This window comes from Pundamilia nyererei, unplaced genomic scaffold (assembly GCF_000239375.1).
Source record: "Pundamilia nyererei isolate P.nyererei 1_Seehausen unplaced genomic scaffold, PunNye1.0 scaffold00078, whole genome shotgun sequence".
NCBI lineage: Eukaryota > Metazoa > Chordata > Actinopteri > Cichliformes > Cichlidae > Pundamilia > Pundamilia nyererei.
In genome coordinates, this window is record NW_005187479.1 from 2,649,865 (window position 1) to 2,668,102 (window position 18,238).

Consider the following 18,238-nt stretch of genomic DNA (forward strand, 5'->3'; position numbering starts at 1 on the left):
GTCTCCACCACTTTTATGTTGAGGTGGCAATTTTTGTGCTGTCTCTATTGTTTACTTATTTAGGATAATTTTATAGTGGCAATATGTCCCAGCTCCAGATTTAGACACAATGGTATGTTTAAATTTAAGAAGTTAAAAATGCCCTTGCTGAATTTACATGCATACCTCGGACAGATGGGAAGAAAAGCTTTGTTCTGTTCTATGTAACAAAGGGATTAATACTCAATAATGAAATCATTAATGAAAATGCAATTTCTTTCAGCTCTACTGCAACGTCTCTTTCTAGACTGTGCTACACTACTGCAGTATAGCCTTGAATAAACTTGACACCTTAGCCTTAGATGTTTTGGTTTGACTGGTGTCTTGTGTTGCTTTGGATGCTGAGGAGCACAGTTCCTGCTTTAATATGTAAACTGTAAAGAGTCATCCTGGCTGCAGGGAACAAGTATGGAGCAAAACATGTTCACATCGTCGCAACGAGCCACGCTTCAGAAACAAAACATTTTTGATAGTATATGTTTCCAGTGTTTTCCCCTGTTTTTTGTGGGGGAACAGACTCCTTAGTGGGGCAATAAGGTTTCATGAGACAGGCAAAGGTGATTTAATAGAGCGATTTATGACCATAAAACACAGAACATGAGCTCCTCTACATTAGCCCACCAGCTTCTCCACTTTGCCAGAAGCAACACATGTGCATCCCATCATTGTAAGACAAAACTTTGCGCCAAAGCCAAAGAAAAATAGATCCTCCACCTATGGTTGTAAAATTCAAAGTCTTTGATTCCAGCCTAAAACACTGCAAAGAACTTCAATAAACTGTTGAACAAAGATAACCCCTGTGCCCCAAACTGTTCCATTCTGGGAACAAAGATAGTATGTTGTAAATCTGCCTGGCAACAGACATCTCATGGGTGGGTGTGTGTATGCATGTCAACAATGAAAGGTTGGGCCATTTACAGAATATGCATGTGATAATTTGAGACATGTTGGTTACTAAAATAGGCCTCTGAAGGGGAGATTACTCCGGTAGTTGGCAAGCCACTGGAGGATGGATGGATAGATGTACAGATGGGTGTGCCAAAGGCAGTGAGAACAGGTCGGGTTTAGGGTGGCATGCAGAAGGAGAAGGTCTGAAGAGCAGGCAGATTGAGAGAGAGAGAGACAAAGAGAAGAAAATGGTGTGAGTGAGAGGAAGAGAGTGGGTGCTAAAAGCAGCTGGAGATTTTTGCAAGGCCTGAAGATGTAATAAATCATTTATAGGGTACATAAGGTTTAACCGATATAAAGGGATTTCAAAAATGCACATATAAAGAAAAATGTAAGCACACATCCAAGGCAGGCAAATGTGCAGAACAAAGTAGTAAATCAGCATTGAATGTTTGATAAAATGTTTTTTTATTGATATTAAAAATGAAAGTACATGAATTGTGCATTTCGGACGTCCTAGCGTGCAGAGGTTAAATCAATAAAATACACACAGGCTGAGTGATCTACTGACACAGAAGAAGTTGCCTTTGCTCAGCAAGATATTTCTTCATATTCAGCGAAAAGAAGTGGTTGTCTTCCACGCCATTCATAAGAACACTAGAGTAGCCTGTTTGAACATTACAATAGTGAATGAATGCAGTCCTAGCAGGAAAATATAAAATAAAATATAAAATATTATAATAATATCAATAATAATAATAATTGCACTGCCTGCTTTGTTGCACAACTGAAGTAGAATATAATTAGAGACAAGATGCAGCCTTGATAATTGAGATCTCTCTGACAGAAAAAAGACAAAGTGTTCTCTCGACTCTACACCACAATATGGCAACTATCCATTGAGTCACCGTTTCATGGGGTGATGCATGACACAACAGAGGAGGAAACTGTGATAATGTGGCACAGGATGACCTTGCTTCTGACATGGGCTTCAGTGGCTTGTTACAGAGAACTATATTATTGTGGCCAGGTATGGGTAACAACCTCAGCTCACCTTCCACAACAAGCTTATCTCTTAAACTCAGCAACGATTCCACTTCTCCCTTAGAGAGCACGTTTTTTTTTCCTGAGTGCTTCAGAAATGTTTCAGCATGATAGCCCTTCAGTAAATGCATAATGGATGCATTAGTGGAAGATTGTGAGGGATGAATCCCGAACCCCAAACACACATACCAATGCAAATACAGATGCATATTGATGATGCACAAGATCAAGATATCTTGATGATGCACAGAGTCACTGTGCTATACCAAAAAGAGACTTCGAGAGATAGATAGATAGATAGATAGATAGATAGATAGATAGATAGATAGATAGATAGATAGATAGATAGATAGATAGATAGATAGATAGATAGATAGATGGTCTCTCTTTGACAGACAGTGACTTTCAAATGACCTTTGATGTTTGCTAGCATCACACCAACGTTGGCATGAATAGGATGACTTGGTTATGTGTAATGCAAACCCACAACTCCACGGCTGAGTGGACACTTATGGCCTCATGACCCAACTAAGAGTATCAGTGGGACTGGCACTGCATTAGATGTTCCTTAGAAGATCATAGGACACCATGCACACTTATAAAAACACAGTTTAATGAAGGACTCGTCATTCCCCCTCCCCTACCATCAATACTAAAGTGGCTTAAAAAACATAGTGGGTTTGAGTAATATCCATGTTGAACAGTTATTTCTCTTTTTTTTCCAGCAATGAAAAAGTTACTCATTGATGCTTTCATTTTCTCAGACAACCCTGACAGGCTCCTGGAAATCCATGCAGACCAACAGATTAAGAGTATGTGCCTATTTTTGTGACATAACATGCCTAAGCAATCCAGGCTATGCTGCTGTTAAAATATTAATTTGAAGGACTATGGCAAATGAAACAGGAAAAAAACAACATTTTTGGTACAAAGCATCTACAAAAAAAAGCCTTACAACTCCAATTGGAAAACAGAGATCATACAAAATAAATCTAGCAGTTGAGCATCAGTGCTACGTATATTATTTGGACCAATTTTTCAAATATATTTTATAACAAAATAAATAATGCCTTTATACAGTGCCCTTATTTGTATTTCAACAAACGAACAAAAAAGCTTGGCGGCTCATTACGCAAGGTACAGCTCAGACTAAAGGAAAATAACACAACGTCCCTGGAAACTAATAGTATATCTATATATCTATATCTATATATATATCTATAATGAATGTGTATATATATATATATATATATATATATATATACATGTAGACGTGTATATATATAAATATAGTTTCAAGTATTTGTTTTCAGGCAAAAGCATGTGAATACTACTGATATACAATAAAAATAAAATGTTAGTTGACATTATTGCTGTTTTTTCCCTTTCTTTATAACTGTAAAATAACATCATAACAATAAAAAAAAGCCTAACTTGGAAAAACAGGAATGTCACGGTACCAGAAACTGACAGGGTTTTCCTTTTTTTTTTTTCATTGAAACATTGATATGAAAAAAGACAAAAAATAAAATATAATCATCATTATCCCACTTGTTCTTAGTCCATGCCATGTTACTTCCTGCCAGAACAGTCCACAAAGCCATGGCAAACAGGAAGTACTGTCCCCAAACTATAGTACTGTCCCAATCCAGGTGGTCCATGGTGTCCCGTATGTGTCCCCATAGTGCTCCATGTGTCCAGCAGCCTCAGAGGGACAGGAGGAACAGGGACTTGGTTATCCCTTGCTGCTTATGCTGGCAAACTAGTAAATAGCAGCCGCTAGCACTCACCATGAGCCTAGATGCCAACACAGCCCATATTTTTCCTCAGTGACTCTTCCCCCTTGACATTGCCACTGCCAGGAGCTCCCCCATATCCTTTATTTTATTTTAAAAAAGTCACACTTTCCTTAAAACGGAAAGCTTTAATTATTAATTCAAAGAAAAAAAAACGTGCTTTTCCACCTCTTCTTTGAGTCCATTCCCAAAGCTAGCACCATGACATTTTTTTAAGCTACACGTTCATTGTTCATAAAAAAATAGTGCCATTTTTTTCTTTACTTTGACGTAATCCGTGGCAATGTGCAATTTTGCAGACTCTTTTCTGCTTTTTGTTTGTGATCAAAAGGTGCTGGAACAGGAATCTAATTTTATAAAATAATTCCTTACAGTGTGGAAGTCCCTTTATAGGTAGAGGTGCAAACTAAAGAACTAACAGAGATTTTCTTTTCGCCTCAGGAAAAATGATGTGGAATGGATTCTTTCATGCAAGCAGCTCTTCACTTTCAGTTGTCTTCCACAAGGACAAAAAACATTCCGCTAGGTGTCCTCTTGACACTTGCAAACGACAGATCTCTTTCATCTTCTTTTTCCCTTCTCTTTTTGTCTTTTGCTTAAGGATCCACCTGAACCGCATTCAGCCGAATTGTTAACTTTTTGTTCGACATTTGTGTTTGTGCCTTTTGTATCAGTGACTGAAAGAGAGTGGGAGAGAAAGAGTTCAGACAGGAAGAATGTGAAGGCATGTCTGTGTGCCAGAGGAGGGTGGGCTGGTGGGGAGGGGGGAGTTCGGGGGGAAGGGGGGGCATTAGAAAAGGGCCAGGGGTTCAAGACGTAGTGGATATGTGCAGGGGGAGGGATTGGTGAGCTCGGACAGGGCAGGGGAGGTCAAAGAGGACTGCCACAGAAATGACGTCAGAGACAAAGCTATAATCCCCTAGTCTTTTTTTTCACCCTCAAAACTCTTGTCTGTGCAAAGGGCTGGCAGCGGGCTCATTTGTGGCTGACAAAGTTGTCCGTGGTGAGCAACACGGGAGGCAGCTTGCTAGGAAGGCTGATCAGGGGCCTGTGGAAGATAGCCTGCTCCTTGGCTTTAATCTTCTCCGCGTGCCTCTTAAACTTTCTGGCCCTCAGAATGGCGGGGACACCCCTCCGGAGCCGCTGGGCCGCCTTCCTCTGCCACACCTCGTATTTGGAATACTTCACGGTCACATGTTGCTTCTTCGGGACTTCCTATTGTGGCGTGCGGTCGAAAATAGAGGAGAAAAGGGAAAAGAGGGAGTCAGTTCATTAGGGTGATAAGATATTGTTCAAGTGCTTATTACAATGGAGGAAAGCCTTGTTTATTATGTGAAAACATTCAGTCATTTTTGGGCCAGTGAAACGGAAATCAAATGTCATAGAGTGCTGGACGTCATAACAGATTCGCCTTGTCCTTGTTTTAGTTTCCTTGACTGGGAGAAGCTGTCAACAAGCGCCTAGTTCAGCCTCTTTAACATAATGTCAAAGGGAAGGGCGGTCACTTGTCTCATATACATATGAGGAGCCGGCACTCACTCAGCCACTCATTGAACTTTGTAGCCTTCACAGAAATGCATACAAACACAATTCACAAACTTCAATTCTTACGCAGAAGACTCCTTTAAACAATGCTAGGTGTTGTCTTGAGCACCAGGGACAAAGCAGGAGGGGTTGCAATGAAGCTAGAATTTATGCGTGAGTAGCCAGTGCTAGATCTGAATGGCTTGTTTTGGTCCTGCCACTTGAAGAGTGTTTATCCCCCTTCATTCACTCCAGGCCTTCTCAATAGCCCAAGAACAGCTGGCCCTCAGAGCAGGCTGTACCCATCAACTCTCCCAACACAGAAAAACTAGAGACATGTCCAAACTAAGTCCCTAACAGCCTTTTATTTTCGTTCTTTCTTTCTTTCGTTCTTTCTTTTCTTTCTTTCTTTCTTTCGTTCTTTCAAATGCCTATTACTTTCCTCAGTAACGGTATTTATATCTATACATTTTTAGCAGTGTCATGCCACCAGTACTGATTTTATGAGCAGTCAAAACAAAAACATCTTTTTTAGGCTTGTTTAAAAGTTTAACTGGCTTTAAGAGGTCTGGCAAGCAACTGCTCTTGTGAATCCATTAAAAAGATCTGAAACTCTTCCGCATGTCTGTGACATATTTCAGAAGAGCTTTGGTGGTTCGGGACAGGCACAAATACATTTTGTCCACCATCTTACAGGACATATACGTACTTAACACACCCCCTTTTCCTGAATATAACGTGTTATGACTTTTGTGATGTTTTCCATGACTGTCAGCACTTTCTTTGTAAGTTGAGTGCTTTCCATTGGCCAATTAACTAGATATAACTGCGTTAGCATGGGTACACTGTACTCAAGAGTCAGTGACATAGGGGCTAGGCTCAGAGGTGAATGGGGGCACAGGAGATGGGAGGACAGATAGAGCTGGGATTAGCACTATTTCCCATACTGGCCTGTTGTTGTTGTTGCTTAGACGTACCTGTTTTAGTGCGGGCATCACCGGTATGACCTGTAGAGAGGTGGCTGACACATCCCTTTCGGACTTGGCAGGTTTGGCACAGTACTGCTCCAGTAGGTTGAGGTCACAGCTACGGAAACAACACTCCTCTACAATCCCACGGGTCTGGGGGCGTCGGTTGTTACCCCTGCTGGTTGGCCTACCTGAGGAAAAATACAAAAAGGAATGAAGACGTAGAGGTTAGGGACTGCAAACACAACATCAGTAATGAATCAAGGTTGTTTTTGCAGGATTACTTCGACAGTCATAGCAGCCCTTGGAGCAAAGAGGATAAAAGGAACTCTATGGCCAACTGCAACAAATCTTTTTGTTTGTAGAGGATAATCTGATTAGGGCTATCTGGAAGTCCTTAAATGAGTGAATACACAAGTAAACACCCTGTGCTGTAGAGACCAAAGGGGAGCAGCAAAGACATCTAAGCTCTCAGGTATATTAGGCATAGCAAAATATATAAAATGGAAAACTCTTCTTTGACCTTGTTCTCTGCCAAGTCAGCAGAGATAAATACGCTGAGGAGAGAGGAACAGTAGGGAAGTAGAGATATCAGGAGAAAGGGGATGGGTGCAGACAGGGAATGTGAGGGTCAAAACAGAGGTAAAGAATGCATAACAAAAGAGGGCTAAAGCAAGAGAGAGAAAGGTATAGAAAAAAAGGGTTGGATGGTTAGCATGTTGCACAGGAGAACATTATCCACAATGAATAAAGGCCTTGTTTGCTGTCCTGTGACCCAAACAATGTTTGAGAAATCTCATGGGATGGCCAGATTTGATAGCAGAAGAAAACGAAAATGTGCTGTAGGGGGTGGGGGGACAAAGAGAAGGGAGCACATCTATGTTGGCCCAAATTGGATAACGATCTTCCTGATTGGTAAAGAAGCTGCTGTGGCAAGCAGCACACAAAGAAAACACCTTGATTTTCAAAGCAACAGCTAAAATTGTTTTTTTTTCAGCTGAAGTGTTTGAAATCAGATTATTGAGAGGAAGGTGAAGTTATGTATGTCACAAACAGTGCAGACTGTGCGAACAGAGGCTTTCGCAGTTTAGGATTAACAGCTACCACAATGCTTCCTCAAACACTGCTTTACAATTACTCCATCTTCATGGAAGCAATGATTAGAATTGATGAGCTCTTCTCTTAGCCTGACATCAACAACCCCCCACCTCAACCAACTCATCAGTGTGGTCTCCTGGCCTGGGAACACTATTGCTGAGGTGACTGGTATGCCTCATGGGGTGCTATTACTTTACTGGTAAACAAGCAGCCTATTGTGTCGCCAGTGTGTGTGTGCCTTTGCAGTTCACCAGTCTTTCATATGCAATGAGAGGTATGGGCTGTAAGCAGACTCAGCAGAGAGAGAAGCCTGGACCAGGTCTTGAGACACACAGCTGGCTATAATCTCCCCCTGTGTGTATGCGCACGCGCTAGTGTGAGTGAGTGCGTGAGAAAGAAAAATAGCAAACACGCATACCACACAACCGCAGCACAGTCTCAGCTCTCCAAACCAGAGGTGGCAAAAGTACAGGCATTCTGTACTTAAGTAGAAGTACAGACACTAGTGTTAAAAAAATACTCCAGTAAAAGTTGAAGTACTGAAGCTACTTCTTTACTCAAGTAAAAGTGAAAAAGTACAGGCTCTGAAATTATCTCAAAGTAAGAAAGTAAAAGTAGCTCTTTGAGGAATATTTCTACCAGTTATTTTTGTGCAAAGCTCACTGAACCTTGTGTGATACTAATGTAATAATTAAATAATATTGGTAGATAGGAATGCAGAATTTCAGTCTGAATTTTAGAGAAAAAGGAGGAAAATAAAAAGTCTCTCTATTTTCTGTTGCCTACATTGTAGATGGTTTTAAACAGGAAAATGAGTAGGGAAGAGGTTAAAGTGGGATTCAGCAGGTGGGGGATCCTAAAATCAGCTGTAATGGCTCAGTGTGGGGGAAAGAGTCACAACTCACGAGAATTTCTATTGAGAGCTCCAGTAGATTTTCTTTGTGTACAGGCTGTGATTAGCTGATCTGTACTGCTGCTGCTGCTCTGAGGTTTACTGGTCTTTGCTGAATTCAACAAGATGTCAGCAGATGTTGCATAAATTGTCCTCGCTGATTTCCATCCACTGTTTAAGCTGTCCTTATATTAGACAATATACAGTTGATATGAAGGTAGAATTCAGTGAATAAATCCCACCAGCTGCACTTGATGTAACCTCCCTCTGACCATGAGCACACAGCCACTGTGTACCAGTCACACATTGTTCTTTACTTAAAATCCATCACAGTACAGCAAACTCACCTGTTTGTCCTAAACAAGTTTTTAAAAAAAAGAAACAAATAAAAAAAAACCTTCCAACTTTAACCACTGACTGTGGTACTCGCTTTTGCCTCTTTCATCTCTTTTTGTGCGACATCCACTGGTGATTAATACGCAAATGTGATTGCGGTTTGATGTTTGAAGGCTCAAAGACGTTAAATAATAACCACCGTCAAATGGATTAAAGCAAAAGTCGCTAGCTTGTTTTGAAAATGTAAGGAGTAGAAAGTATAGATATGTGTTTAAAAATGTAGGGAGCAAAAGTTTTACCTGAAAATTCTAATCGAGTACAGTAACGAAGTATTTGTACTTCGTTACTTCCCACCTCTGCTCCAAACAGATGTGTGCAAGCGAACAACAGAGAGATTCAACAGGCAAATGAGCATTCACACAGCCCATCGTGAAAACTTGTAATGCTTTGAAACCTACTGAAATAAAAGCCTCTGTCTTCACAGACAAACTGCAGCGCATCCACCAGTTCTCCCCCACACAGCGTCTCCGCCGAGGCCATTTCCACTACGTAGAGCGTCAGGGCCAGTGCAAAGAGCAGCGCGCGACTCGTCGAAGACATCCTCTTGACCTGCGGAATGAAGCATGGGGGTCACCAAATGTAGCCATGACATGCAGAAAGTTGTGGCATACAGAAATCATTAACGAAATAACAGTTAATGACATTTTTAAATACCATTTTTTAATCAAAATCAGCCACTGTTTTTTTTTTGTTTGTTTTGTTTTGTTTTTTTCAGACGAAGAGGGTACAGTCTTCATCACAGGCTCCCGCTGTGTACGGTGTACGTGCTCAAATGTTCGACAAAGTAGAAATTCAGAAAAAGAAAATCATCTCAAATCATGTCGCAATATGCAGACCCTCTCTTCACCTTCCCCGCCCGCTATTATCAGCTGCTGTCATGTCTGTCGCACCTGAAGAAGTGCTTATTCTGGAGGAAAAAAACAAGTCGCCAGTATCACCAGCTTTCCACTCTTACACAACCCTCCTGAAGTTGCAAGGCCGGCTGCTCGATAGTTAACTAGCCGAAAACACCAAACTCAGCATATATTTTCCCTTTGCTCACCCCGGAATGAGCTCACTGACCCTCAAACCTGCCGCCCCCTATCTGCCGGTAAAAAAAATCAGCTGTTTGCTCCGTGTTCACGAAACCATCCAGGCGCGAGAAGACTAAAATTACTTGTTCTTTTTCCATCCCAAATGCCTCAAAGCTTCTCCTCGCCGTTTATGCATCTTGAACTTTCTCTGCTGCATACAAATCAAAAGATGTCCCGGTTCTCATACTGCACAAAACTGATGCGAGCACTGCATCTACAGAACCCGAACTGGTTTTCCTACTTATAAAACCAAGACAACTCCGCTATCACCCTGTCAGACGTCTTTCATTACGCACACGGCAGAGCCGGAGAGTATAAAACAATTTGCTTGTTCTTTGGTTACCTTCATTCGGCTGTTCTGCGTTCTCCGGCAGGTGTGGCAAAGTGAGTGATGTCCGTATCTTTGCTGGGTTTCCATGTCAGATGGCAGTAGTCAAAACGTTGGGAGTTATTTGGTTGGAGAAATTGCAGGTGAGTTAGTTTCCCAGTTGGTTAAACTATAGAGATGGTGAGTGAGAAGCTGTCCCAAAGACTAGGCGACAGGCAAAACTTCTCAGGGAGAGGTATTATATACTAAAGCACGCCCCTTACACCCACCCCACCCCTTGCTCCTCCTCTTCGCCCATGAAAAAAAAAGAAGGCCCAGAGACGTTTTATGAAAGTGCTTGAAGGGAGAATAAGAGGGTGAGAGTCACAAAATATGGAACACTTCCATGGGCATTTTCCACGTTTACGCACTGTAACCTACAATCACAATGTTTACACACAGGACGCAGACTGAACAAGAATAGGGGTAATTCCTTCGACTCCAAGAAAAATGTCAATGTCTCCGCCCTGCTGTAATTAAGATTAACATTCAGTGGAATCACTGTGGCCAAGGTTTGCGGCTTCCCTCAGACTGCTTAGATGCAGGCACTGGGGTCAAAGGTGCCTGACAGTGAAGGGGAGATAAAACTGGGGGATCATGCAGTAGAAAGCGGATGCAGCGGGACACCAAGTGGGAAAGTAGATGCAGGCATGTCTCAAGCCACACATATGATGGATGGTCATATGATGGAGAGCTTTACTAATGCATTAGTATGCACATTATGACAAATATGCATCATACAGTCCAGCAGCACTACTTTATGCAGATATTGAACAGGTACCATCAGAGGAGACAAAGAGTGATCCATACTTTGAAAATCTGATTTTAGCATATAAACACGCACATTCACGTTATGCTTTATAAAACTCTTCGAGGGTCCCCTTATTTCAGTGTGTGTTCTGGTGAAGGTAAAGATCTGGACGTGTCTTCAGACTCATACTGACACCTGCTGGTCAGGTTACGGTACCTCCGTTTGTTTGTCCTCCAGCTTTCGGCTTTCCAGCTTTTGTGCTGGAATGTTGAATCCTGGATTTGATCGCATCTTCTTACCTGAACAGAAGGAAGCGTGTCCCAGCAAACTCGTGTTCTCTTTCACAGCTTAACATTTCTCTCTTATGCACAGCATTTCTCGGGGTTATTTCAAAACAGCACACGCTGTAAAAAGTAGATCTTTTAAAAGAAGATAATATATAAACTTAATTTATATATTAGCGATGATTATGCAGAATAACAGTTTCAAAAATGGCTGATTTCTGATTTATTTATTTATTTTCAATAAAGCACATTAAATAGAGTTTCTATAGTGCATTTAGTGTCATTAAAATGTCTTGGGGTAGTTTGTGAGCTTTAGCTTGTTTTTAAGACCGAATAACGTCTCAAAACAGAGATTGGTGACAGGAAGAGAACCTTAAGAAGATTTATTTTCTCAAAAAAATTCAATAAATATGCTGTGATTTTATGACGAGGCAGGCCAAAACAGCTAGACAGCTCCCTCTTGCGATAGACAAATGTAAAGCAAGAATCTATAGAACGCCAGGACTGCCATAATGAATTAATTAAATACACCATTAAATAATTAATGTGGCAATAATTAATTAAAATTGGAATTAATTAATTAAATAAATAGTTATGATACATGTAATTAATTAATTATTGACACATTTAATTAATTATTTAATGGTGTATTTAATTAATTCATTATGGCAGTCCTGGCGTTCCATAAGAAGCAGCCAGGTGTCGTTAAATAATAATTCATGCCAAAGTATTTCTAGGTTTTCCCATCAGCGATAAGAGCAAAAACCTATCAAATATAATACAATTATTTATATTTTTAGTTTAACTGTAGGAATAAAACTTGATAAATCACAGAAACGATAATGGAATGTCAATTTGCAGTTCTTTATTATCTGATAGTTTCTAATCAATAGGTTATTACATAGATTCTCCCCTCCCCCTTTTTATTATGCATTTACACTGCAAGACGAAACCAGCATAAAATACACAATGCAAGACAAGAACAGCATAGGAAAGCCATGGATTTAATTACTCAAATGCTAAATTCACATATTTGGAAAATAAAGCTTTTGACAGAGCAGTTACAGATTTTTTTCTAAATAAAATAAACGATCCAAATATACACCATTATAATTCTTTAATTTCAAAATATCTATACCATAGTTATATAGTCTTCTTTTAATACATTCATTATCAGAGTTCCCCTTGATATGACTCTAGATTTGACACATTTCTCAAACAACAAACTTTAAAAGCATGAATGGTCCAGTCAGTAAAACCCCATCATTTCACAAATGCAAGCATTTAAGATCTTTGGATACTTTGTCAGCGCTGAGTTTTGAGGTTTTAATGGTTGCAACCTTGCTGGAAAACCAGCCAACCACAACGAGCAAAACTCAGATTCATACAGCAGGTACGGCACAGAAATATGAACACATTGGCAATCTTCAACAGCGTGGACTCAGCTGAGAGAAAAGCAAACAACAGGCGGATGGTGAAAGACAGCGCATCATCACGATAGCACACTTAGGGCGTCTGTCAGCACTTTAAGCTCATCCTTCACACCTTCCAGGCCTCCTTGGATCTTCACTGGGTTGTCCAGTACTTCAACACTGCTGGTATATGGATCAAATCTGACTGAGAAGGGACGCTTGATGCCAGCTACATAAGCCCTGGTCAAAATTGTAAAGATGTAAAGAAGTCAGAAACTTAAAGATCTCAAATGGGGCTGTCTTTTTGCTCCAACTGAAAGTATGGACTAAAGCAACCAAGCCTGCAAATTGTCCTTGTGTTATAATTTGCCATGTTGTACATGCATGCAAATTATTGAGACTGTGGATTCCACAACATAAAGAAAACACTCCTATGTAATGATGCTCACAATGTTCTCTGTGCTCTTTCAAACATTCCAGTGCGGGTATTTTCTCATCCAGTGTGTCGGGGATGTCATGTGCTGCATTCTACTAGAGGCTGAATATTGTGAAAACACTCACTTAAGCTACTTGTTTTGCAGGGCAGCATTTGATCTGTTTGCCAAATAAAACTCCAGACTTTTGCCTCGGTAAGGAAGACTACATTAGGAACAGCTGTCTTCTGGCTGCTATGGCTGACCTACAATAGTTTGTGGCCTCGGGGGTTGGCTGGCTGTTCTCTGACCTCGTCCTCACATAACCTCTCTCTTTGTTGTTTTTCGTTGTTGTTGTTTTTTTACATTTTTTTTTATCAGTTCTGTATGTTCTTATGTATGTGTATGTCTGGTATGATAAAGAGCAGTACCTGAATTTCTCCTTGGCATCTGAAAAACTCTCAGAAATAAAGTAAACAGGCTGGTATGTCTGGTCTTGATAGGGCTGCACTGCTGCAGCCTCTGGATCAAACTCTCTTGTCTCTGGTTCATCAGACAGAGAGTGCTGGAAGTTTAAAAAAATGGAGAATTAGCTAACAGCTGTCTGTGTGTGCTGCATTAAAGGAAAAAAAAAAGTTTGAACGTACCACAAGTTCACCATAAGAGGAAAGCAGCCCAGCTCCATAAGCCCTCACCTCACCATTTTGTTTACATAAGCCATACTCGACCGTGAACCAGTACAGCTGATGGAAAAACAGAAAGCAGGTGACTGAGAAGAAGTATGGACAATCAGTGCATTAGTTACATGTTAGATTTTAGACAAGAGGCTGTCCAAAGTAATGCATTTTCAAAGATATTTTAGCAATAGTTAATTCCATTGTTTACTATATGGGATATGTATCTTAGTTCGTGCTCGAAGCCCAGGCTAAGAAGGGTGGGAGCATGTGTGTGTGTGTGTCTCGGTTGGGAGATGGGCTGGCAACATGAGGTTCAACCCCAAACTTCACTGCAGTTATATTTATACAGTTTGTATGTGTTGTTTGTGTTCGAAGACAAAAGTCTTACTGTGGACAGTTTCTCAATATCTTCATCCGATGCCCCCAGTGAAGCCAAACCAAGGTTCTGTGGAAAATAATAGATCAGTTCTTGCTAAATAGCACAAAAGAACTGAATGATCTGTAAGGCTGCTAATCTCTTCAGCACTAACCTGTGAAAACTGGGCAAAAGTGCGATCAGCCAGCATGGGTACGTGGCCCAGTAATTCATGGACGCAGTCACTGAAGAGAAAGCAAAAGTTATTTCAATTCACGACAATGTTTGATCTTGGATGAAAAACACCACACAGTTCAGTTTGATTGGATGCAGACTTTATGATCACAAACTGGAAATTCAATCTGATTACATAACAGTTACAGAATGAAAGCAAGCCTATTCTCTAAAGAAAAACATATCGAATCTTAAAATAATTACATAAACACAACAGCTTTTGCATATGGCAGCTTTTTAATATGAATTGTTGTTGCTATTAGCAGATGCTATGTGTAATTTCACTTGCATTTGTTTTTATGGAGTTATTTCTGATTGTATACTTTATAATTAGTTGAAGCACAAAGCCAAAAGAGTCACAGTAGTACTCACGGTTCTGGGGAGTGCATGGGGGAGGAAGCATGTCGGATGTACTGGGTGCACTGGAACACTCGGAATGCCAAACTGGCCAGAAAATCTCTGGCTGAGAGCAGGCCCGCCACTGGACGCAGCGCAAATCCTGTGCGCTCTGCATGTGTGTTCAGGGGGATGGTGGTAAAGGGACAGTAAGCAAGAGAGAGAGAGAGCGAGAATCAAACCCTGATAGGTGGAGTCGACATTCGCTAAGCGTCTGTATTTACGTATCTTTTCTTTTCATTTTGTCTTATCCCATTTTTACCTTTGAGGAAGCGTGACACATCTTCCAGCTGGGGAATGTTGTCTGGGCTGTACCCACAATGCCTTTCTAGGAGACAAAAAGCCTCAAGGTATTCACTGCAGGCATGGGTGGTGTACAAGTCCCTCAGGGTTGAATATACTTCTCGCCTAAATCAAGATTTAATTACATAAAAATTGAGATTTCATTTATTAAAATCAAAATCGTGGAAAAACTGGAAATAAGCAAAACTGCAGTGTAGTTTTAGAGTTATGGTTAGTGTTATGCGCCTGCTAATTAACAGTGTTTAAATTGGATTTATCCTGCAATGTTTAACTATTTCAAGCAATTTATTTCTTGCATCATATTTATAGAGCTCTTTTTTATTATGCTGTGCTTTTCTCGTATCGTATAAATCTTATGAAAAAGCACATTGCTATAATTTTTCTACTTGGTCTGGTGACTAAATTCATTCATTAGTGTCTTTTTTTTGTCCTAAACTGTTCAAGTAAAATATAAACATCTATTAACTTGCAAACAACACTTTGTTCTCAGGCTATGGATATGTTTGTTTTTTTCAGACAAGCTCGAGCTGTCACCTCAAGTTTATTCTTGTGACACCCTCCATCTGAAGTTAATTTACCGAAGCATCCATAAAAGACAAATCATATGCAAATGACTCATTGGTTGGTGGGTAGACCACAATGTGTTGACAGTAAAACAACATAACAATGAAATGTATTTTAATAGATAAAAACATGTTGTGTTCATTGTAAATGATAATTTTATGCTCACTGCTACTTCAGACTTAACTTTTCATATCTTATATTATCAATATTAAAAACTAGCATGAAAGAGCCCCTTACCATGTGCCAATCTCCTCCTCTGTGTATTCCACTCTGGGGATCGAGTGCCCACTGAGGACAAACATATGCACACAATTATTACATTTCAATTTTATGTCTATTTTTTATGGTTGTGTGTGGAGTATTTAGGAAAAGGCCCATCTCACTATCTATATCTGAAGGCAATGTCACCAATCATTCTCCTCCTCTGTCTGTAGGCAGGATCTGTGTAGCCCTGTTTAAATCAAATATACCAAACACAGATCACATTTTCTGTAACAAGCCCAGTAATGACAGCTATTTCTATTCAATTATTTCTTCTTCTTGGCAATGTCATTACTTACTGGATGGTCATGGTCTAAGTCTGGATCAAATTTGGTGACCAGATGATGACACCTATCCAAATCTGCAATTTTCTTTGGGAACCAGTGGACTAGTTGAGAAAACAGGGAGAAAAAAATAAACTGTTCTGTTTTTTGCTCACTTCTACAGACTATTTAAAATGTTTCACAATTATTTCATCAGTTACATTTGACTTCTTTGGTGGTTTTGACATCCTCTGCGTTCCTCTTTATGGAGCTGATCAGGGTACTGACATCTGAGAGGTGCACCTCACAGCGGACAAAGTACTCCAGGCCCTCAAGGGTGTCTTTGACCTTCCGGCATGGTCGCGTCTCCAGATGGTGAATCTTAGCTTCAAATGTCTGAAATACAGTCAGCAAGCTGAGATGTGACTGTGGTAGCAGAGATCCAGAGGTGAGAAGTATTTGTGAAGCACAATAACTGATTCTGGATGCACACTTTCCTGTTCAAAACATGGAATAACCCCCCACCCCACCCACCCCACCCACACATAGATATTTCTTTTTCCAAATGGTTTTCTTCCATGACCTTTTTCGGTACTTCTGTGTGACTAAAATGTGTAACCAACTTTAACAATAGCCAATAAAATATTATTCAACCTTTACATATCCACTATATTCCACTAAAATAAAAAACATTTTACAATTACCTTCTTGTGAATCTTGACTACTTACCTACTATAAAACCGGTTTTAATTTCCCCACAATTATTGCAACCCTGTTGTCTCACCAGAAAATGGGTCACAGCCACAATATTAGAGTGCAAATGTTGATAACTGTATTATTACCAACTAGACACAAATACCGACCAATGGGAATCTTTGCAAAAGAGCAAATCCAGTAGCTTAGTGTGAATTTATGAAGCATTCATAAATTAATTATTAACAAACAAAATAAATAGTCACATATAAATCAAAATAAATCTTTAAAATATTTAGTTACCCCTTAAAACTCTATTAGAATAAATTGTGATGGATTACCTCGAAAACCTTGAGTGTCCGCGACAGCGCAGGTGTCTTGGAGTTTCTTAAAGTAAAGAAAATGTTGAGGAGTGCTTTTCCATCGTCCTCCTCAAACACTATCTGTTCACTGGCCTCTGCAGCCTCTGCCGCTGCAGCGGCTGCTTCCCTCTCCTTGCGCGCGTCCTCGATCAAGCTCTGCCGTCTACCGACGAATCTTGGAGACTGTTTTAAAAAGAGAAATTAAAGTTCTGCTTGTTACGATTTAACTGTAAGACAGTAAGAAAAGACAGACACGACACCACATGGACGTAACTGATGGGCTTTGCTTACTTTTTGGATGTCTCCCTTGATATTTGATGGGTGCGCTTTACATCTCCAAATGCGCATTAGATCGGCAATGCAATCAAGGTAAACCTTACGACATATCTAAGAGTAAATAGCGACCACAGCACACATTTTAGCAGATTTCAACTGTAAAATTGAAACGTGCAGGATTTGTTTTTCCTTCCTGGGAAGCTGTTCGTTTGAGATGTGCGCCAGACAGCGACGCTGCGTAATGAACATCTTGCCAAGTTTTCTTTGTGCCATACAACAGTTTTCGTGATTCATTGAAAGTATTTTTCTTAACAGATGACTCCACAGACAATCACAGATTTCTGTTTGTAATTTAAAACAAACTTGTGTTCTCTAAAATATTTCTTACCGTGATGGAATCAGATCTCTCCAGCTCGGACGCTGCTCTGCGGACGCTCTTTGTGGAGGATGTGGAGCTGGTTGAAAGCGGCATCTTCAGGCTCGGAAGTCTGTATTGACTTAGCTTCTGTGGCAGAAGTGGTAGTATGGTTTTGGCGCTCTCTAAACCTCTCAGTCGGTGCTGTGTGCCCACAGTTTTTCTTTTCTTTTTTTCACCACGGAGGTTTCCCCTTTTTATGGGATCATTTGTTTGCCGTTTCTGACGTCAAACACGCTCAATCTAATCAATCAATGCGCAGAATCTATCAGTCTCATCCCAATTTGGAGCGTGTTGTATAGTTTGAGACAGAGCTCTTTTTTGCAGATGTTTGGCACATTCTCATTGGCCTTTATAAATGCACTTATATTTTCGAAATTTGGCAGGTAAAAAAGGCAAACACGTTTCAAGTTATTAGGGTAAAATTAGAAGTAAGTGAACTGCAAAATGTAATAATGTGCTTTAGTATATTGTATGAATAAATTAATATACCG

The 18,238-nt window shown here is 40.2% G+C and overlaps 2 protein-coding genes across 2 annotated transcripts; both read right to left on the bottom strand.

Annotated features, from left to right (window-relative positions):
- Positions 1-3,349: 3,349 nt before the first annotated feature.
- Positions 3,350-10,245, bottom strand: igf2b (insulin-like growth factor 2b). The gene is made up of 4 exons (XM_005737707.2): positions 10,062-10,245; positions 9,044-9,194; positions 6,269-6,450; positions 3,350-4,982 (listed from the first exon to the last, which is right to left on the bottom strand). The coding sequence occupies exons 1-4, from the start codon at positions 10,134-10,136 to the stop codon at positions 4,743-4,745; spliced, it is 648 nt and encodes a 215-aa protein (XP_005737764.1). The 5' UTR covers positions 10,137-10,245; the 3' UTR covers positions 3,350-4,742.
- A 1,738-nt stretch (positions 10,246-11,983) lies between these two features.
- Positions 11,984-17,896, bottom strand: th (tyrosine hydroxylase). The gene is made up of 13 exons (XM_005737708.1): positions 17,718-17,896; positions 17,033-17,236; positions 16,220-16,394; positions 16,035-16,123; positions 15,858-15,925; positions 15,712-15,762; positions 14,870-15,015; positions 14,584-14,719; positions 14,153-14,222; positions 14,011-14,067; positions 13,593-13,688; positions 13,377-13,510; positions 11,984-12,772 (listed from the first exon to the last, which is right to left on the bottom strand). The coding sequence occupies exons 1-13, from the start codon at positions 17,799-17,801 to the stop codon at positions 12,613-12,615; spliced, it is 1,470 nt and encodes a 489-aa protein (XP_005737765.1). The 5' UTR covers positions 17,802-17,896; the 3' UTR covers positions 11,984-12,612.
- Positions 17,897-18,238: the final 342 nt, after the last annotated feature.